At 41.2% G+C, this 22,820-nt stretch overlaps 1 protein-coding gene and 1 pseudogene across 4 annotated transcripts in view; both read left to right on the forward strand.

The window, feature by feature from the left end:
- Nucleotides 1-755: 755 nt before the first annotated feature.
- Nucleotides 756-2,932, forward strand: LOC100020174 (heat shock cognate 71 kDa protein-like; annotated as a pseudogene).
- Nucleotides 2,933-14,333: 11,401 nt separating this feature from the next.
- The window catches only part of TEAD4 (TEA domain transcription factor 4), a 74,420-nt gene continuing 65,933 nt past the window's right edge, over nt 14,334-22,820 (forward strand). The window contains exons 1-2 of one of the 4 annotated variants that reach the window (XM_056799122.1): nt 14,334-14,480; nt 16,448-16,544. In XM_056799122.1, the coding sequence (XP_056655100.1) occupies nt 14,457-14,480; nt 16,448-16,544 (121 nt within the window). In that variant the 5' untranslated portion in view covers nt 14,334-14,456. The remainder of the gene's footprint in view (nt 14,481-16,447; nt 16,545-22,820) is intronic. The other 3 variants (XM_056799121.1, XM_056799123.1, XM_056799124.1) reach the window with 3 other exon arrangements.

Here is a 22,820-nt window from a genome sequence, read left to right on the forward strand (position 1 = left end):
TGAGCAAAGCCTTGGTTCACTAGGGGTCTACTACCCGATGGCTACCCTCACAAGGTTTAGCCGGCCTGTCAAAGTGGTTACCCGGGGTGTGGCCACTGCTGCATGCTAGCAGCTACTAGGAGCCACAAGTGAGAGCTGGGTATCAGGTGAGGGTCAGAGGCTGGAGAGCCGCCCTAAAAGGGCACGACAAGCCCTCCATACCAGAGATACTACCCCTCCCTGAGCACCCCATACACAGGCTCTAACCACATTTTCTTAAATTCAATCATTAAGTTGCCTGAAATCTTACTTTTTTATAAGTAGATGGCACTATTGCCTAGGATCTTATTTAGTTGTATGGGGGGGGGGGGTAGGCGTTTGGGTATGGTCCTTTTTAAAACCTTAATCCAATTAATTGTTCTGGGTGAAAAGAGCAGCAGGAAAAAACAAAGCCTTTTGCCTGAGGCTGAGTTTTTAGAAAGGCTAAGTTTGGAAGGGGCCACAAGGGGAGGCCCAAGCTTATGCAGCTTCTGGTTCAACAAAGAGGTTGTTAGATAGTTTTTTTGTCCTTTCCTTCCTCTCAGGCTAAAAACTGCCAGAACCATGTGATTTCCTCTTTGGGCAAAGCCTCTGCTTTTCCTAGATGGCCTCACCAAGTTTTTTTTACTTCTCACTTAAATTAAAAAACTAGAGACACTGGGGGCTGGGGGGGAAAAAAAAGAACTACTCATCACAGCACCAACCCTTCTCTTTCCACAGTGGTCATCTATGACCTCTGACGCCCCCCAAAACATGTCGAAGGGGCCTGCAGTTGGCATTGATCTTGGCACCACTTACTCCTGTGTAGGAGTCTTCCAACATGGGAAAGTGGAGATCATTGCTAATGACCAAGGAAACAGGACCACCCCCAGCTAAGTCGCCTTCACTGATACAGAACGTTTAATCGGTGATGCTGCAAAGAATCAAGTTGCAATGAACCCCACCAACACAGTCTTTGATGCCAAATGTCTGATTGGTCGCAGATTTGATGATACAGTTGTATAGTCAGACATGAAGCATTGGCCTTTTACGGTGGTGAATGACGTAGACAGGCCCAAGGTCCAAGTGGAGTACAAAGGGGAGACCAAAAGTTTCTATCCAGAAGTAGTATCATCTATGGTCTTGACCAGTATGAAAGAAATTGCTGAAGTTTACCCTGGGAAGACTGTCACAAATGCTGTTGTCACAGTACCAGCATACTTCAATGATTCCCAATGACAGGCCACCAAAGACACTGGAACCATTGATGGTCTCAATGTGCTCCGAATCATCAGAGAGCCAACTGCTGCTGCTATTGCTTATGGCTTGGACAAAAAAGTTGGTGCCGAAAGAAATGTGTTGATCTTTGACCTTGGAGGTGGTACCTTTGATGTCTCCATCCTTACCATTGAAGATGGTATCTTTTGAAGTCAAGTCCAAAGCTGGGGACACCCTCTTGGGTGGTGCGGACTTTGACAACCGCATGGTCAACCATTTCATTGCTGAGTTCAAGGAAAAGCACAAGAAAGACATCAGTGAGAACAAGAGGGCTGTCTGCCATCTGCACACTGCTTGTGAAAGTGCAAAGAGAACCCTCTCTTCCAGTACACAGGCCAGTATTGAGATTGATTCCCTCTATGAAGGTATTGACTTCTATACATCTATTACCTGGGCCCATTTTGAAGAGCTGAATGCTGACCTCTTCTGTGGCACACTGGACCCCTTGGAAAAGTCCCTCAGAGATGCCAAGCTAGACAAATCACGGATTCATGACGTTGTCTTGGTGGGTGGTCCCACTCAAATCCTCCAAATCCAGAAGCTTCTGCAGGACTTCTTCAATGGCAAGGAACTCAATAAGAGTATCAATCCTGATGAGGCTGTTGCCTATGGTGCAGCTGTCCAGGCTGCCATCTTGTCTGAAGATAAATCTGAGAATGTACAGGACTTGCTGCTGCTATATGTCACTCCTCTTTTCCTTGGAATTGAAACTGCTGGTGGAGTCATGACAGTTCTGATCAAACGCAATACCACCATTCCTACCAAGCAGACTCAGACCTTTACTACCTACTCTGATAATCAGCCTGATGTGCTTATTCAGGTTTATGAAGCTGAGAGAGCAATGACAAAGGATAACAACTTACTTGGCAAGTTTGAGCTCAAAGGAATCACTCCTGCCCCATGGGGTGTCCCTCAGATTGAAGTTACATTTGACATTGATGCTAACGGCATCCTCAATGTGTCTGCTGTGGATAAGAGCACAGGCAAGGAGAACCAGATCAACATCACCAATGACAAAGGTCATTTGAGCAAAGATTAAGTACATGGTCCAGGAGGCTGAAAAGTACAAGGCTGAAGATGAGAAGCAGAGAGATAAGGTGTCTTCCAAGAACTCTCTTGAGTCTTATGCTTTCAACATGAAGGCAATTATTGAGGATGAGAAACTGCAAGGCAAAATTGGTGATGAAGACAAATAGAAGATCCTTGACAAATGCAATCAACTGGCTGGATAAGAACCAGACTGATGAAAAGGAAGAATTTGATCATCAGCAGAAAGAATTGGAAAAAGTCTGCAACTCCATCATCACCAAGCTGTACCAGAGTGCAGGAGGCATGCCAGGTGACATGCCTGGTGGGTTCCCAGGAGGTGGAGCAACCCCATCTGGAGGTGCTTCTTCTGGACCTACCATTGAAGAGGTCGGCTAAATGTGCCAGAAGAAAAAGCATTCCACACAGCTTTCCAAAAATTGAAGGACTCAGATTTGTAGCCAAGGCAGTAACAGATTAAAGTTAACATTTAAGCCACTGTGTAAATCTGGGCATTCTAAATACTTGAATGTGTGCAGAGGGAGAAGTGAACAACATTGCACTTTATCAGTACTGTATAAAAACAAGTGAAAATGCAATTCTTGTCCTGGAGAATAAATATTTAATATTAGCACCATAAAAAAAAAAGGAAAGTAGACCTCCAGGAGCAGGACAAGGCTCAAACTTTAATACAATCACTCTCTCTAATGAAAAACTCACTGAGCTGACTCACTACTTTTACTCTTTTTACTCTGGTGGTCTAGCTGTTTTTGTTGCCAGAGATTTTGTTTTTTGGCTGCTGGGTGGAATTCTGGCAGGGCAAAGCAGGAATTCTTTCTCCAGGTTTTCCTCACAGCTAGTTAAGAATAACCCAGCCTGCTAGTACTGCTAGTAAGGGTCCACTAATTGGGTTGTTTGTTGCCTAAGGCAAGGGAGATTTGGAAACAGATTCCCTAGCTAAGACTTTAAGACCCTGCCACTAAGATTAAAAATGGTTGTGTTCTATTTATTTTAAGGAGAAAAAGAAAAAAATATTTTACACTCACCTGATCTAGCAGCTTTGTTTTGAACTGTACAGTTAGTTGTTTAAAAGACTGATTTGCGGAGGTAGTAAAGAGAGAAAGAGGAAAGAAAATTCAGGGAAATTGAGGGTACTCATCACAACCTTTGTGGATTAGCCAGACTGTAAGGTGTAAAATTTATGGTTGGACTGAATATATTTTTAGTTGGTCGCCAAAGATTTAAATTTGAAATCTCAATGAAGATACTCAAGTCATAATGGAATTTATGGTGATTTATTTACAATAGAGGGAAGAAATTAAGGGAATGAGAGAGGGAGAGAGAGATGGCTGTTCTGGCCTGGTCTGAACCAGGCAGGAGTTCAGAGGCTTCAGCCAAGGGGGGAGGAGGGGAGTGGGCAGAGGATTGAATCTACCACGGCTTCCAGCCACAAGGCCTCCTCTCCTCCAAGATGAGGGGTCTCTCCAGAGGCACTAGTGACTCCAGAAAGCCAAGAGAAAGGCTGTCCCAAGAGATGGACCTCTCCAGAGGCTGGTGCCTCCAGAAAAGCCAAAGAAAGGGGAATCAGCCTTTTCACTCACCGTGTGACAGTCTAAGGGAAGAAGTCTGAGGTCTCAGACTTGAGCTCCTCCAAGGTCAAGTTCCACAGCAAACTCCCCCTCACAGGAAGTGATATGAAATATAATGGCAGTTCTTTACATCACTTCCTGTGTTGTACATGTACCAATGGTGGCTTAAACTTGACTTTAGATGGTCCAGGGAGTCAGTTGTTTCTGATTTGTCACTTGCTAGCACACCACAGTCATAGACCTTCCTCCCCCACACTTAATCTTTAAGTGGGGTTGTATATATTCCTGGTTGCTAAAATTCTAAAGACTAAGCAGGGTAGAGTAAATCTAAAATTCACAGTAGAACTTCCAGGCATCTTCAGTCCTTGACCATTATTTCCTCTTGCTAGAATGATCCATATCTTTTACTACATGCTTTATCTGACTTGGGCTTAAGAATTCTTTATACTTTTTATTTATTTATTTTTTTAAACCCTTACCTTCTGACTTAGTATTAATTCTAAGATGACGCTGGGGTTAAGTGACTTACTCAGACACACAACTAGAAAGTATCTGAGATTAAATTTGAACCCAAGTTCTCTTGACCCCAGGGTTAGCTTTTTATCCATTGTGCTACCTAGCTGTCTCTCTCTTTATTTATTTATTTATTTACAAAACCCTTACCTTCCATCTTAGAGTCAATGCCAAATATTGATTCCAAAATAGAAGAGCAGTAAACACTAGGTAATTGGGGTTAAATGACTTGCCCAGGGTCACACAGCTAGAAAGTGTCTGAGATCATATTTGAACCCAGATCCTCTTAACTACCTGTATGCTACCTAGATGCCCCTTAATTTATTCTAAATTGCCAATCTGCATTCCTTCAAAACCATTTCAGCAGCTGTGTGACCCTGGGCAAGTCACTTGACCCCCATTGCCTAGCCCTTACCACTCTTCTGCCTTGGAGCCAATACACAGTATTGACTCCAAGACGGAAGGTAAGGGTTTAAAAAAAAAACAAACATTTCAGGAGCCACCTTTTCAATAAATTGCCACAGGTGGCTGTTTCAGCCAACCTAGATTGTTCAGCCTCTCCCCCTTTCCCTCTTACCCCATACTTTCTGCCTGACTGAAAATGAATGAGTGAGGGGGAACAAGAATAAAAAGAACTAGATGAAACCCCTGGTGAGAATTAGAGAAGAAAGGCAGAAGCTACCTTTCAGATTTAAGGACCTACAAATGGGTGATGAGTTCATCTAATAAATGGCAAGTTACTTGACCCCAGTTGCCTAGTCTTTCTACTCTTCTGCCTTGAAGCTGATACTTAGTATTTATTCTAAGACAGAACATAAGGGTACAGATATAAATATAGATATATACACAAAGATATATAGACGTACAAATATGGTAAGCAAGTAATAAGAGAAGATGGCAGAAGACAGAACAGACAATTTTTATTACATAAAATTAAAAAGGTTTTTTTTTTTTCAGAAACATATTGTAGTAAAAATTAGAAGGGAAACAGGTAATTGGGAAAAATATTTGCAACAAGTTTCTCTAATAAAGATTTAATATTCAAGATATATAAGAAATTAATTCAAATGTATGTGACTAAGAGCCATTCTCCAATAGATAATAGCCAAAGCATATGAACAATTTCCAAAGGAGGAAATGTTAGATATTAACAACCATATGCAAAATGCTCTGCCATTAATGATTAGAGAAATGCAAAGGAAAGGAGCTGTGATGTTCTACCTCTCATCTGTCAAACTGGCAAAGATGATGAAAGAGGGAAATAACAAATGCTGGAGAAGAGATAGGTACACGAGAGTACTATCGATGGGGCTGTGAACTGAGTGTAGGCATTCTGATAAACAGTTTGGAACTGCCCCAAAGTGATGAAACTGGGCATATCCTTTAACCCAGTTATTTTGTCATTAGGCTTATATCCCAAAGAAATCAAAGAAAGAGGAAAAGGATCTGTATGTACAAAAATATTTGTAATAGCTCTTTTTTAGTAGCCTTAAACTGGAAATGAAGGGTGTGTATTCCTCTTGAGGAATGACTCTTATCAGTGCAATAATAAACCCCAAGTCTGAAAAATTGGAGATGAAACATTCCACTTATCTGACAGAGGAGGGATGAATTGAAACTACAGAAAGTTCTGAACATGACTGTTGTGGGCATTTGTTTTGCTGGACTATGTAACTATGTACTGGGACTTTATGTTTTGAGGTTTTAAAAGTTTTACTCGATTTAAAAAATGCTTATTAATTATTTGCCTGTCTGTCCTTTCCTCCCTTGCTACATATAGTCTATGAGGATAGGGTGGCTCTCCTTGTCAAGGCTAGCCTTTCCTTAATTCTTGTGCCCTTGTCTGATAGCCTTCTGGAGCTTACTCCATCACTCACTTCAGTCTCTTGTACCTTATTCAATCTCCTCCCATTTATTGGTTTCTTTATCACTGTTTAGAGATGTGCCAGGTTAATTCGCCCTTGAATCACAACAGGCTGCTGCCATACCTTCAAGTTTTAGCCCTACATCTCTCTTCTCTTTCATTATCAAGCATCTCACCATCTGGCCCTGGTCTACAATTCTGGGCCAACTGTTAGAGAGAGTCTCTTCCAGATAACAATCACCTCTTAATTGCTAGATTAAGTGACAAGCAAACAACTGGAAATCAAGGGGGTTCCCATTAATTGGGGAATAATTGAACAAATGAAGGCATAAGGATGTAATAGAATACTATTTTGCTGCAAGAAATGATGAAGGGGGCAGTTTCAGAGAAACTTGAGAAGACTTGTATTAAATGATACAATGAAGTTGTCAGAAAAGGAAAACAATTTTTACAGTAGCAACAATATTAGAAAGATCTTGGGATTCTGAGCAATGCGATGACTAACCACAACTCCAACAACTACATAATAAAATGTACCACCTACCTCCTGACAGAGAAGGGACTTGGAGTGCAGACTGAGACATCTTTGATGCAGCCAATACAGGAATTTCCTTTGTTTGACTGTGCATGTTAATTATTGTTTTTCAAATGGGGAGTGGGCCTGTGAGAGAGGGGAAAAATAGATTTTTCTTAATAGGAAATAAGTGGATTTCTAACAAATAAATGTTCATTTATTGACTAAAAAAGAAAGAAAACATTGAGGAGGCATCACCTACACCCCCTGAGTCCTTTGTTTCAAATCCCTGCCCTTATTCTATATATGCACTCACTCACCAACAAATCTCCCAGGCTTTGAATAGCTAAGTCATATAGGAGATAAAGAGATAGATTCATAGTTAGGAAAACTCAAATCCAAATCTTGTCTCAGATACCTACTAGTGGTGAAATCTTGGACATAGCATTTAACCTCCATATATCATTTATATATATATATATTCTATATATATCATTTAACTCTCTCAGACTTAGTTTCTTTACCTAGAAGGGATAATAACAGCATCAGCATTACATGGTTATTATGAAGATCAAATGAGATAATATTTGTAAAGCACTTAGCACAGATGATTAGCAGTGGCCTGACTTTGACTTGGAAGGTTAGTCAGGTAACCAACCGAATAACTGAGATGAAGAACTTGATACTAGTTCATCAAATTTATAGAAAATGCTAAAATGAGTGAAGTGGCAAATATACTGGAAGACCAGAATAACATTTCAAATGACACCTGACAAAGTGAAAAAAAAACAAACCTGTATTATAAATTCATGAAATTTGCAGAATGGTGCCTTTAAGTTCAAAAGCTCAACAATAAAAAATATAGGATGGGGAAATACTGAGGGAAGGGGTAGGAGAAAGACCTGAAGATTATAATTATTATAGTTAATCACAAGCCAAAATATGTAGCAGTATAGCTTTTGTGGGGATGGGGAGGGGAAATCACATGATTCTAGGATGTATTATAATTAGGGACAGGTAAGTGGCACAATGGATGGAGTGAATGCTGGGTCTGGAAATCAGGAAGACTCATCTTTCCTTTTCTTTTCTTTTTTATTAAAACCCTTACCTTCCATCTTAAAATCAATACTATATATTGGTTCCAAGGCAGAAGAGTGTTAAGGGCTGGGCAATGGGGGTTAAGTGACTTGCCCAGGGTCACACAGCTGGGAAGTGTCTGAGGTCAGACTTGAACCCAGGACCTCCCATCTCTGGGTCTGGCTCTCAATCCACTGAGCTACCCAGCTGCCCCCATGCCTCATCTTTCTGAATTCAAATCTGGCCTCAGACATTTATTGGCTGTGTACCCCATGTCAAGTCATTTAAACCTATTTGCCTCAGTTTACTCATCTATAAAATGAGCTGGAGAAGCAACTACTCCAATATCTTTGCCAAGAAAACCCCAAATGGGGTCACCAAGAGTTAGGCACAACTGAAAATGACCAAAAGAAGAAGTAATATTGAAACAGGACCATGGGAGTGACTCTGAATTAGTCAATTTTTTGAAAATATATCTGACTGGCCAACACGTTTTTTTGGAAGAAATTGGAGAAATTTGAGATGGCCTAAAGAAGAATAACAAAAATCATTAAAGGATGGAGAATGATTCCATATAGATAATTCAGATCCTTAAGCTGTTACTTAGTTTTGGAATACAGTTAAATGTACATGCCTATTCTACTTACATCCATTATGTGGCCATTATAAAACTCTTATCTCTGGCTTGGGCTAAGACCCAGTTCCAAGATAAGGGTAGATGATCCTGAATAACCATAAACTCACCAAACCTTATCAGTAGGCAAAATAGGGAGTGGTCTTAGTAAAATTTGAAGGAAACCTGTTTTTCTGTTTGACATACTATTTATCCTCTATTTCTTCTGTTGAAATTTTACCTTCAAAGCCCAAGGCAAAGGCCACCTCCTCTATGAAGTTTTCCTTGTTCCCAGTCATTAATAATCTAGTAGTTATGTATTTTTCACAGGCTGAGTACCCAGAGGGCAGGTCTCAGGTTTTATCTTCACTTTGCATTTCCACCAGCAGCAGGACAATGCTCTGTAAACAAGAGGTTCTTAATAAATGTTTGTTAAATTGAATTGAAGGTGGCCATTATAGATAAGATATTTGGAATCTTTTTATAATTATCCCCAGAATTTATAACATATTATTTTGTATTCATGTATTCAAATCTATTCATTGCTCACATCAGGCTAAACAAGCAAACAAATATATATATATATATATATATATATTTGTTTGCTTGTTTAGCAATGGCTGCTCACATTAGCCAAAAACATTAGCTTAAGGAGCTAAGGTTCCATTTTTTACCTGGGCTAATTTACCCCTTCTTTGACAACCTAGATGACTCCCCCCACTTCCCCCAATATTGGGGCTGGATCTAGTGTGAGTTTAGCATATGGCAGCTCAGAACTCTTGGGCGCCAGGGATCCACCAACTTCAGCTTCCCTGGTATCAAAGATTACTCGCATGAACCAGTCATTAAATGCCTGCTGTATGCCAGGCACTGCACTTGGGGACACAGAGACAAACAAACCTTACCCTCACCAAGAGAATGGTGGGGAGGTCAGGACAAGGACGGAGAAAATTGATTAAACACATGATTAATACAAAACAATTTGTATTGGTTACTGGAGGGATCTAGATGGACTTTCTGGAGGAAAACTCTAAAGGAAACTGGAGATTCTAAGAGATGGAGATGAGCTGTAGAACAGTCTAGACATGGGGAACATCAAGATGCAAAGAAGAAGAAACAGGAATTGGAATGTCCCATATAGGGAGCAACCAATGGTTCAGTTTGGCTGTAGTGAAGAATACATGAAAGGGAGTGATGAATAGCAGATCTGTAAAAGCAGAATATAGCTGAATTTGAAGGACTTCAAGAGCAAAATCAAGTAGTTTGCATTTTATTCTAGGGGCAAGAGGGAACCAGTGGGGCTTCTTGAGCAGAGGAGTAACATCATCAGGTCTGTGATTAATTTGGCAACTGCGTGGAGGATGGATGGGAAAGGAGAGATGTGAGAACAGAAGACTACTTAGAAGGTCATTATCGTTGTCCGGGCTAGAGAATATGAGGGCTTGAATCACCGTGGGGCCATATTAGTGGACAGAGATGGAGGTAAAGACTTGACAACTGACTGGATATGGGCATTACAGGAGAATAGAAGAGGCCAGGATAATGCCAAGGTTGTGAACTTTGGTGATTTTGGAAGGGTCAAAACGTCCTTAAGAGATCTGGGTAAGTTAGAAAGAGGGGAGGACTTTGGAGGAAAGATAATGAATTCTGTTTTGGACTTCTTGAATTTGAGATGCCTGTAAGACATCAGGTAATTAGAGATTTGGGACTGGATGAGAGAGGCTACGGCTGGATAGATAGATAGATGATAGAAAGATAGAGAGATCTGGGAGTCACCTGCATAGATTTGAGAGTTAAGCAGAGTTAAACACAAGGGAACCGATAAGATCACCAGATGAGAGAGAGCATGAGATGAGAAAGCAGAGGAAAGGTCCTAGGGCACACCCATGCATACATCAGCAGAAACTGATGATCAAGAGGAGAAGACAAAGAAAGGGCTGGATATTCAGGGAGAAAGCAGTAAAGAAAACTCAAGGAGAGAGAAAAAAGTCATGATCAATCAGTCAATAAATATTAATTATCTACTATGTGCCAGGCACTATATGAAGCTCTGAGAATACAAAAAGAGGCCACCCCCCCAACCAACCAGCCCTGGCCTTTGAGGGGCTTACAACCTAATGGGGGAGACAACAGGCAAAGACATATATACAAATCAAGTTCTATACAGGATAATTGGGGAATAATTAAAAGAGGAGAAGCACGGGAGTTGAGGAGGTGGGGAGGGCTTCCTGCAGAAGGTGGGATTTTAGTTGGGACATAAAGGAAGCCAGGGAGGTCAGGTGTCAAAGAGGAGGAGGAAGAGCCAGGCATGGGGGACAACCAGAGAGAATCCCCAGAGCCAAGAAATGGAGGGCCTTGTTTGTGGAAAAGGCAGGAGGCCAGTGTTACTGGATTGGAATTGGGAGTAAGGAATAAGAAGACTACAAAGGGAGAAGCAGGGTAGGTTATGAAGGGCTTTGAATGCCAAATAGAGCATTTTGTACTTGATGCTGGAGGCAATAGGAAACCACCAGAGTGTATGAAGTGGAGGGGTCATATGATGTGACTTGTGTTTTAGGAAAATCACTTTAGAGGCTAAATGGAGAATGACTGGAAGGAGGAGAGACTTGAGTATGGCAGACCCACCAGGAGACTGCAGCAATACTCCAGAAAGGAGGTGAGGAGAGCCTGCTAGAAGGAGATAGTGTCAGCAGAGAGGAGACATGTTCAAGACATGTTGCAAAGATGAAATCAGCAGGTCTTGGCAATAGTTTGGAGAGGGGGTGAGAGAGAGTGAGGAATCTAGAATGACTCAACAACTTCAAGTGCTACAGAGAGGTCAAGAATGATGAGGACTGAGGAAAAACCATTGGATTAATGGATTAAGAGATCATTGAGGGGCAGCTATGTGGCTCAGAGCTGCAAAGTCCTGAGTTTGAATGTGACCTTAGACACTTCCCAGCTCTGTGACCCTGGGCAAGTCACCTAACCCCCATTGCCTAGCCCTTACTACTCTTCTGTCTTGGAACTAATAGACAGTATTGATTCTAAGATGAAAAAAAAATTAAGAGAGAGATCATTGATAGTCTTAGGGAGAGTAGTTTAGTTTGAGTGATGAGGTCCAAAGCTGGATTACAAAGGAATGAAAAATCAAAGGCAAGATAGAGGAGGCAATGAGTACAAAAAACTTTTTCTAGAACATTATTTCCAAAATCAAGAAAATATATATATTCTTTTTTTTTTTTAACCCTCACCTTCTGTCTTAGAATCAATATTATGTCTTGGTTCCAAGGCAGAAGAATGGTAAAGGCTAGGAAATGGGGGGTTAAGTGACTTGCCCAGGCTCACACAACTATGAAGTGTCTGAGGGCAGATGTGAATCCAGGACCTCTCATCTCTGGGCCTAATTCTCAATCCATTGAGACACCCAGCTGCCCCCAAAAGATATCTATTCTAAAATATTTATAGCAACTTTTTGTGGTAGAACATTATATATAGCAACAGAAATATTGTTTGAAGAATAACTTATATTTCCAGAGAAAGGAATGATAAATTGAAAGAAGACATAGTTTTAATTATTTATAAATTTTAAAAAATCAAACTATACTTTTGCTAGTGTGGAGAAGGAAGAGAGAGAGGAAGGGCGATACCTAGGAACTTCAATGTATCAAACAAATAAATTGATTAAAAATGATATGAGGATAATTTGATAAGATAATATTATCAAAAGACTTTATTTTTAAAGAAGAGAGATCTGAATATGTTTTTAATGGTGGCAAATCTTTGTTTTTAAGGGTGATTTTCATTTAAAAATAATCATAAGCAGATTTCTTTTTTTTTTAATAGTGAAGAGTCAAGTCTAGTGAATAAAAGTGGATTACTAATCCAAATAATACTATTTTTGATCAATATAATGAATGACTAGGTCTATGAACTGGTTTTGAAGGGGAAAGGAGAATTCCAAAAGTGTTTTAGCTTTGGAATAAGTATATAATCTCTCAAGGTAATTTCTTTGAAGGGATACCACTCAATTGGGTGTGGAAATTCCAGTGTATTTAAAAAAAACACACATAACAATAGTAGAAAGACCACTAGATATAGAGTCAGAGAACCTGTGTTTAAATGGACTTTAACCATCACTTAAAAAATATCAGTATGACAAATTGGGTGTGCTTTGTAACATAAAGAAATCATTAAATAAAACATAAATCAATTCCAATGTATAAAATATGTTTCAGTCAATACTTCTCACCATTTGAATTCTTTGCCTTTTTATCTTTTTTTGCATTCTTCTTATGTAGTTGGGGTTGATGTGCTTTTATTTGCATTCTTTAACTTACTAGTGATTTGGGGCATTTTTCACATGGCAAACACTTTTTAATTTCATGTAATTGTCCATTTTATGTTCTGTGATCCTCTCTATCTGTTATTTGGCCATGAACTCTTCCCTTATCCATAATTCCAATACACAGTATTGATTCTTAGATAAAAATGTAAGTTTTTTTAAAAAAAAAGAGAGATTATTGAGTGATGAGGTCCAGTTAGATTACAAAGGAATGAAAAATCAAAGGCAAGATAGGGGAGGCAATGAGTACACAAAACTTTTTCTAGGAATTTGACTCCAAAATAAAAAAAAAAGATGTCTTCTAAAATATTTATAGTAACTATCTTTGTGGTAGCAATGAACTGGAAATTGAGAGGATGCCTATTAGAGAATGGATAAACAAGTTGTGGCAGATGATGATTTCTTCATTGTTCTGCTAATGTGCTAAGGATATCACCCTTTATATTTAAGTCATCTATACATTTGGACCTTATCTTGATATGTACACTGTGAAATGTTGGTTTATACTTAGGTTCTGCCAGGTTGCTTTCCATTTTTCCCAACAGTTTTTGTTGACTAGTGAGTTTTTAGTCCAGTAATTAAGGTTTTGGGGCTTATCAAATAACTAGATAGGTCCTGAGTCATTTTGCTTCCTTTTGTTATAAACCTAATATCTTCCATTACTCAACCTCTGATTTCTTAACCAGTATGAAATTGTTTTGATGATTACTGCTTTGTAGTAGTTTGAGATGTAGAACTGCTAGAAACCCTTGCTTCCCATTAAAAACATTTTTTTCTTTAAATTCTTGACTAAACGAATTTGGTAATTTTTTTTACTCTGTACAGTAATCCTTTGGTAGTTTGTTATGGCACTGAATAAGTAAATTAACTTGGGTAGTGTTATCATGTTTTTCATTATATTTGCTCAACCTGCTCATGAGCAGTTACTATTCCTCCAATTATTTAGATTGGTCTTTTTGTAAAGAATAGTTTGTAATTGTATTCACATAATTTCTGTGGGTCATCCATCTGGCAGGTGGTCTTTCAAGTATTTTATACATTCTATAGCTACTGACTTATTGTCCAAAACGATTCTCCTTGCAGTAAATGAGTATACCTTTTTTTCCCATAGCCCTGAGGTCTTTGGGATTCTTTGCCTTTAACTATGTTTGCTAATTCGTCCTTTAAAGTTAGAGATGGTTCTACAGTTTTAATTTATATCTCATGGATTGTTGAGATTGAACACGGTCTCAGGTTACTATGAACAATTTGTATTCTCTTTTTTCAAAAACTTGATCACGGGCTAGTCCTCTCTTAGCTTGGAGATACTAATATTAACATTTTTTCCCAAGGCTGGTGAGTGATAAAAATGCTTTGTAAAAGTTTAAAATGTATGTAAACGTGTTAATATTTTTACTTCACCATTGTAACTTGTTTCTTGATTGCCAGAATATCCTGGAACAGGGCAGAGACGGCAGCTCCCCCACCCCCACCCCCCTTTATGCTGCTTCTTCCTGTATTTGCACAGGACCTAGCAATGTCAGGCAATAAGGATTTGTTGTTGTCTGGTTTGTTGATTGAAGCAAAGACTTGCCCCAACTCGGCTCTCCCACTCAGCGTACTTAATACCCACACCATGTGTGTTTGCTCTTCAGAATGACAGCTTTAACAGTTCCCAAGGGATGGAGAAGGAAACCCGCTCTATGGTAAGGAGGGAGAAGGAAAGAGTTTGGGGTATTTGTGGCAGATCTGGAAAGGCTACGCAGGAGTTCCTGCTTCCTGGCAGCAGGGGAGCAAGGGCTCTCCGGTGGGAGCCTACTGGGGGCAGAAGCAGCCTTTCCTGGCTGCCCTATGCTCCCTGCTGGGCCTTTCTCCGACTTGTGCAGATGGGAGATGCACATGGGAGCCTGAGCCTGGGCACAATGGAGGTGGAGAGTTTGCTTCCCCGGCCGAATTCTCTGTCCCAGCCGCTCCTCCCCCGGGGCCCTCACTACCTGCTTGCCTGCGTGCCAATCCCCAGCAACTCTCTGGGGTCCTGGGGGTGACGGAGAGGCAGTCCTCCCAAGAGCCCTGCCTAGCCTCTCTGGTTACAGGACTGAGGGGGGTGGGGTGGGGAACTTGTCTCCAGTAGCTGGCTTTTATCTCCCAGTCCTTCCTCAGTAGATGTATAGGACCCCCTCCCAGGAGAATCCCTTGCTTGTGTGTTTACGGTCTCATGCTCACAGCCCCTCGACCTTCTCCTCTTTCCTAGCCAGGAGTGTGGGATTTTCTCAGCTGTTTGAGGGAAAGGAGCTGGAGGGGCCGGGAGAAGCAGGGGCGGGGCTGAGGGAGAAAGGCAGAGGGGCCAGAAGAAGGAGGGAGAACGGAGGAAAGGAGGGAGGGGTTGGGGGGCGGTGGGACGGGAAGAAAGGGACTGGAGTATGATTCAGTGGAGGGGTCCAGTGCAGCCTGGGATACTTACTGCTTCCCAACTTCCAGCCCTTCCTAGATCACTGCCCCCACCCCCTTCCTCCAAATCGTCCAACTCCTCCTCCGTACTGGTCCTAGCCCCACCTCTGACCGCCCAGGGCCAGGCTGGCCCAACCTCTCTATCTTCCCTGGGAGCCCCCCTCCTTTGCCTCCTTCTCAGTCTCCTCCCCGAGCCTGTAGCGAGGGCCCGGCACTCCCTCCCTCAGCTGCGTGCATCTCATACCAGCCCTCATTCCTCGCATACCAGTCTTCCTCCTTTCAAACTTCAGGCCAGGGGGGTGGCGAGGGACAGCAGCCTCCCCAAGGCTCTAGCACCCCAGCCCGGCCCCCTGCCACCCCCCCACCCCCACCTCCTTCTGCGAAAAGTCTCATTCTAGGATTTTCCTGGCTCTTCCTCAGTTCAGGTGAGTAGAGGTGTCTGCACTGCAAAATCCCTGCTTCTGGGCTCCCGCCTTCCCCTACTTTCCTCTCTGGCTCCCTCCCTCCACTCTCCTTCCCTTCTCCCTCTTCCCCCTCCTTCTCCCTCCCTCCCCTTCAATTCTCTTTCCCCTTCTCCTGTTTCTCACCCTCCTCAGCTTCTTCTAGCTATTTTCCTCATCCTTTGCTTTTCGTCCTTTCCCAGACCCTATCTCTCCTTTATCCCGCCCTTCTTTCTCTTTCTAGCTTAACCTTCGTTCTTTTTCTTTCTGACTCTTATCTTTCCTTTTCTCCTTTTTCTTTCTTCACTCTTTCTCCTTTTCTTCTTCCCTTTCACTTCACCTTGTTCTTCCCCTCTCTCTCCTTAATACTTGCTTTCCCCCCCTCTTTCTTTCCTCCCATTTCCGTTCCTTGAACCCTTCTTTCTTCCTCCTTTCGTTTCTCTTTCAGAGTTCCCTCTTCTTCTCTTCCAGTTGACTCACCCCTCCAAGAATAGGGATCTTGTGTTTTCCTGTCAATTTGATCCTGGAACAACTCTTTCCTCTCTCCCTTCCGGTCTCTTGCCTTTCCCCCTACCCTCAAACTGGGAGCCATGTGTGTGGCAAGTTCTGTGTTATATTGTGGTGATCCTGTCTCTTCCTCATTATGCCCTTAGGAAAAGGGCTCTGGTGCCCCCCAGACTACTTTTCCAAGCCCGGGTCTCCTTTCAGCAGTGAGTTTTATATCAAGAATCGGAACCCTAGAATTCTGGCATCCCAACGTGATTTCCCTTGTGCATTCCCTACAGCGTTGCTGGAGAGCTGGAGCAGAGTTGGTGCATCTCAGAGTGCCTCTCCGAACTCACTTAGCACACCATCCCTTTCTCATCCCCCATCCTGGGACAGGTAAGGGACTCTTGTTCACTCGCGGGTTCTAGCCTGGGCCGGAGGGAGAGGTACAGAGTAATGCGCGGGAGGATTGAGGTCTTTAGGGAAATTTGTAGGATCCCGTATAGAACTGCAGATTTGGAACTAGAAGGGATTTTTAGAGATCCTCTATTCTAATTGAGTGACTGGAGTGTTTAAGGGCTGGGGATGAAAGAAAAGCTGGAGGAGGAAGGGGCTTAAAAAAAGAGCCGGAAAGCAAAAGAATATGGAGAGAAGAAAAGGCAGGGGATAATTGTTAGAGAGAATAATGTTAATTCTATGTGAGTTTGGCCAAGCGCTTTATAACTTTCCCAAGCCCCAGTTTTCTCCTCTGCAAAATAGGGATAGCCATACTTGTACATTACTATTCTGTTAGAGATCACATATTAAAAGTGCTTTGTAAAACTAAAAAGAGTGCCTGTTTATATATGTATAAAAAGACCGAGCGAAAGAACTTAGAGGTGGTCTAATTCAACCCCTTCATTTTACAAACCAAGAATCAACCCCGAGAGAAACAACTAATTCATAGTTTTATAGGTAATATGGAATTGTGAGTTATTATTACAAGCAGAAACCATCCATCATGTGAAAGGGAGGGAGAAAAAAGTAGAAAGGAAATAAAAGGAGTTTGGGGGAACAGGGAGGAATTAAAGAGCTGTGAATAAAGGTGAGGGAAGGGATTTCCCATCTGTTACTCTTCTCTGCCAGACTTTTCTTAATTTAACCCTAGAAAAGGGAAGAGTACTCAAGGGGAGGTATTTGAAGTTTGGCGTGTAATTGTTTTTTAGATGAACTTTTAAGTGGTTTAGAAGGCCAATGATGCTTTTTCTTTTTTTCTTTCTTTCTGGGAGTTGATAAGAAACTTGATGGTGGTCATGAGGAAGATAATATTTATGTAAGGGTTATAGGGTAAGAGAGCTATAAAAACAGAATCAGCAGAAAGGCAACCCAGAATCCTCCCTGAAACTTTTTTTTTTTTTGTGAAATAGAGATATTCATTGGAGAGAGGGAGTGGTGGGCAGATGGCTGTGTTTAAAAGTGTGTGGTCCCAAGTCTTACTTTGTGTGCATCTTTACATTAATTAGTATGGGTGTGTAAGTGTGCCCAATTCTTTTAGTTCCCTGTGAGAACGTTATGCTAGCTTCTGAGTCTATGTACACAGGGTCTCTGTGTGGGCAGATTTGTGTTTGAACCTCTCAGTGTGCCGATTTCAAATTGTGAGGGTTTCTTTGAGTGGGTGAATCCTTGTCTTTGTGGGGTGATGCCCTTGTGTCTTTAAATGTGCTTGCATATTTGTACATGTCTGACTATCCTTATATGTGTCTGTGTCTGAGTGTGAATATCTCTAGATATAAATTCGTCTGTGAAAGAGGAAGAGAGAGAGAGAGGGAAAGAGACAGACAGACAGACTAAGAGAAGAGAGCTTGAAAAAAAAGAGGGAGATGGAGAGAAGAATGGAGAAGACCAACTTTAGTAGCTCGGAGGTCTAATGCTGATGTTTGTGTTTTGTGATCTTTGCTGTATGTGTGTGTGTGCTTTATGTTGGCTATTTGCTTTGTATTTGGGAAGATCTGTTTTGGAGGGAGCAGGGTGAGCTCAGAGGTAAAGTCCTTGATTTTGTGACAATATGAAGTTGAGCTCCCTCTTGTATGGGCTTTTGAGAAAACAAGGTAGTGAATGGGAGGGATTTTAGCACTGGGACTAGAAGCCGGAAGTAAGAACTGGTAATGTATGGGAATTGAGTTGTAAATCACTCCCGGGAGAGAAGGACCTAGGAATCTTTTAAGTTGTATAGGAGGGTGCTTTTCAGTTCTTACCCTAATAATGTCTAATGTAGCCTTGCAAATAAGAACAAAATTTTATCAGCCCATTGGCCCAACTTTTGGCCAGCTTGAAGACAGGCTCATTTTTATGACTGGCCAGTTGACCAGTGCATGACTCACCACTTTCCCAGGACAGGGGGATGGATGAGTTTCTTTTTTACTAGGCTAATTTATTGCCAGCCTGTTCTATATTCCCAATTCTGTTTGCCCTTGGCATATGAAAAGCATGTTGGTTTTGAAGTCAGGAGCTGGGTGCAAATCTCAGCTCTGGGGGCTTAATATCTTTATATCCTTGGGCCAGTCATTTCTTATTTCTGGACTTCAGTTCCCTAATTTGTAAAAGAAGAGGCTGGACTCTATTAGGTGTCCTTTAAGGTCCATTCCAGCTCTTAAAATATCATCCTATGAGCCTGTGCTATTTCATAATAGGGTTGGGTGACTATTTTTTTGTACTTATCCACTCATATTTGAGTTTTCTTTCCATACTTTCTCTCCCTCCCTTACTTATCTTTTTAATAAAAATATCTCTAGGATTTCAAAATTTGGCCATTCCAGTGAATGGGCTGATCCAAAAGCTAGATTTTTTTCAAAAAGAAATTACACATGGCATATATCACCCAGAGACAGAGGATCTTACTGTAGGTAACAAAGCCTAGAATCTAAATTGTGTTCTCTTCTCAGTCAAGGGGAGTCATTTTGACCTCTCATGGGTAGAGCAGAGAGAAAACTGTGGTGGTTTCTATGTAGTTCATAGCATCACTGGGTGATTCCCTTCAAATGAATAAGAAAGAACTTTAGAGACCATTTAATGTAATCCCTTAATTTTCTAAACGAGGGAAATGAAACCTTGAGAGGTAAAATGATTTGTTCATTGTCACACAGGTTGTTGTACATGGTCTTTCATTTAGTAAGCTCTCTGAAAACAGGATTGTCTTTTTGTGTGTGTGTGTGTGTCTATATCCTCATCTCTTAGCACAGAGTCTGGCACATAGTAAGCTCTTAGTAAATGTTTGGTACCTTGCCTTTCCTAGGAATTGGCAGAAGCAGGATTTGAACACATTGCCTCTAAAGTCTAATGTTCTTTCATTCTACAAGACGATATCCTTGGAAAAGGGAGATAGAAAGATTCCCCAATATAGTTTCTTCACCCTCCTCTCCAGAGCCTATTCTGTAATATCCAAAACAAATCTTCCCAAACATACAACAAACACAAACTTGATAACTACTAGGGAACTAGGCTCTTCCACTTCTTTGGTCTATACTCAATTTGCACCTACTTCTTTCTCCCTCTTGCCCTTTGTTCTGCTCATTTCGTGGAGGAGAGTTTTCCAGTGTGCTTCACTTCACTCTTCACACCACAAAGCCCTGGTTTGGTGGACAGAATCAGAGATGACTTTAGAAATCATTTCATGTAATGCTTGCTTTACAGATAAGAAGTCTTGACTCATTGAGGGGAAGTAATTTGATTCAAAGATCATAGTGAGGCTTTGACAGAGCTGGACTAGAACCTAGACATACTAAGTCCTGGCCCAGAGAGCCCTTCCCCCTGTACTACATTGACTAGTCTGAGAAGGACATCAGCTCAGGCTTGAGAAAAATTCCAGATCATCCCTAGACCAGAGAGATCCAGTCCTCAAACTAATCTAAATTCTATCAGGAGATCCCTAGAGTCTAGTTTCTGTCCTGGAGCAGAACTGATAAAACCTCAAGCCTGAGGCAGAGGGTGGGGAAGCTCTAGACTGGAGATGACCTAGGTTTATTCTTGTCCAGTGTGAATTCTCTGCCTCTTTTCTTTTCTTTTTTTTTAATTCTAGATTCTTTCCTTCCCCCAACCTTTCCTCTACCCATTGAGGAGGAATAAAACACAAAACTATTACAAATTTGAAATTTTGTAAAGCAGATTTCTGCATTAGCCATATTCGGGGGGGGGGGGGGGGGAAGTTTCCATATGCACTCTTAGCACTTCAGTTCTCTATTTGGAAGAGAGTAGCATTTTTCATCATAAGTCTTTAGAGTTGTGGATCATTGTGGTGATCAGTTACTTAGTCTTTCACAGTTGATTGTGTTGTTACTATGTAAATTATTCTGGTTTTGCTCACTTTACTTTGTATCTGTTCTTAGAAGTCTTACCAGGTTTTTCTGAAAAATTTCCTTCATTTCTTAGAACACAAGTGGATTCTGTCACATGCATATCCCATAACTTGTTTAGACGTTTCCCACTTAATGGGCATTCCTTCAATTTCCAAATTTTTGGTTACCACAAAAAGAATTGCTATACGTAATCTTTTACAGATAATTCCTTTTTTTTTTCCTTTGATCTTTTTGGGATTATCAACCTTCCAGTTTTACCTTTTCCTGTCTATCCTGTACATTGCCAATAGATCTCTAGCACAGAAACCTTTCAAATTCTCCTTATTTCCTATCATGCAAACTGGCCTTCCACATACTGAACTCCTCTCTCTTCTAGTCAGGCTGATCTCATTATTCACCATGGAAAACATTGTGGTATTGGGTGATGAACTGGATTGCCAACTGGATTTTGAACTAGGATAGACCCGTGTAGGAGTCCCTCCTCTATCACTTACTAGCTTTATGTGCTTGGGCATATAGCTTTTTACTTTTATAAACCTTAGTTTCCTCATATGTACATTGGAGATAATAATATCTTTACCTCACAACCTTGTTTTGATTTTTAACGTAAAGTACTCTGGATTTAAGGTCAAAGGACCTGGGTTTGAATCTCATTTCCACTACTTAAAACCTGAAACTTTGTGCAAGTTTCTTCCTTAAGTGTAAGGGCAAAGGAAAGGAACAAAACAAAACAAAACATTTATTAAATGCCTATAGGGGGCAGCTGGGTGGCTCAGTGGATTGAGAGTCAGGCCCAGAGGCTGGAGGTCCTGGGTTCAAATGTGACCTCAGATACTTCCTAGCTGTGTGACCTTGGGCAAGTCACCCCCATGGCCCAGCCCTTACCACTCTTTTGCCTTAGAACCAATACCCAGTATTGATTCTAAGATGGGAGGTAAGGGTTAAAAAAAATGCCTACAATGTGACAGGCACTGGGTGCTTTAAAGATAGCTCTTCTACAGATAGTTCTTCACAACAACTCTCTGAAGTAGGTGGTATTATTATCTCTCTTTTAGTTGAAGAAATGAGTCAGATAGAAGTTAACTTGCCCACTGCAAAGGATTGTCTGAGGCTAAATTTGAACTCCAGTCTTCCTGATTCCAGGCCCAGTGCCCTATTCACTGTGTCACCTAGATGCTCTACCTCAGCTTTTCTGGACTTCAATTTCCTCATCTGTAAAATAAAAAGATCAGAAGACTAGGGGTAGCGAGGTAGCTCCAGTGGATAGAATGCTAGGCCTGGAGTTGGGAGGACTTGGGTTCAAATTTGACTTCAGACACTTTCTAGCTGTGTGATCCTGGGCAAGTCACTTAACCTTGATTACCTAGCCTGTGCTGCTCTTCTGTCTTAGAATTGATATAATACAGAAGGTGAGTGTTTAAAAAAATTACTTCTAGCTCTAAAAATATAAATTATTCGAATGCTTATTCCTCCTGCATGCCTTCACTCACGTTCTCCTGTGCTGAAAAGTTGCCCTCTTCTCTCCGCCCTTACCCAAGTCTGAGCCAGCTCAGTTAAGTCCCTGGATTTTTCAGTTGACATAAGCTGGTAGCATGTAGAAAAGTTACTAAATCAGCATCAGGGTGCTATGTTACCTTCTATCTCCACCAAGATAAAACAGGAAGGAATTAGATGGCAGGTTTGTTTTCTGGTCTGTAAAAACAATTGTTTTTTACAGAGTGTTTTACAGTTTGCAAAGCTTTTTACATGAAATTGTCTCATTTGAGTCTCACAACAACCCTGTGAGGTAGGTACTCCAGTCATCATTATCTCCATTTTGCAGAATTACTGAAACTCAGTCTCCCAAAGGTCTAAAGTCACACAGTATCAGAGGCGGAATCTGACTCCAGGTCTCTCTGGGTCTCCAAGTGTAGCACGATAGCCACCAGGCCACATTGCCTCTCAAGGATTTTAGAATCCAGAGCTGCAAGAGAATTTTTAAAATGTCATCTAGATTGACCTTCTCATTTTACAGATGAGGAAATTAAGGCCCAGAAAGATGAAGTGTTTTCCCATAAAATCACACAGGGATAGATAGACAGATCTTGAAGTTGGTGTCCTTATTGCAAATCCAGAACTCTTGACTATATTAAACTATCTTTCTAAGAGCTCAAATGCAGCTCTTCTTCCCTGATGTCATCTCTGATTATTCTAGGGCTCCTTCGAGTTTCTTCTGATTGACTTCCTATCTAACTTTATAGTCTGTGCTTTAGAATGGAGCACTTGTATTAAATTGTTGGCTTGTGTTGTTTGTGGTAGTTTGTATTAGCTTTCTAGCTTTCTAAGCTCCTGGGAAATTGGA

Source organism: Monodelphis domestica, chromosome 5, assembly GCF_027887165.1.
Source record: "Monodelphis domestica isolate mMonDom1 chromosome 5, mMonDom1.pri, whole genome shotgun sequence".
NCBI classification, from domain to species: Eukaryota; Metazoa; Chordata; class Mammalia; order Didelphimorphia; family Didelphidae; genus Monodelphis; species Monodelphis domestica.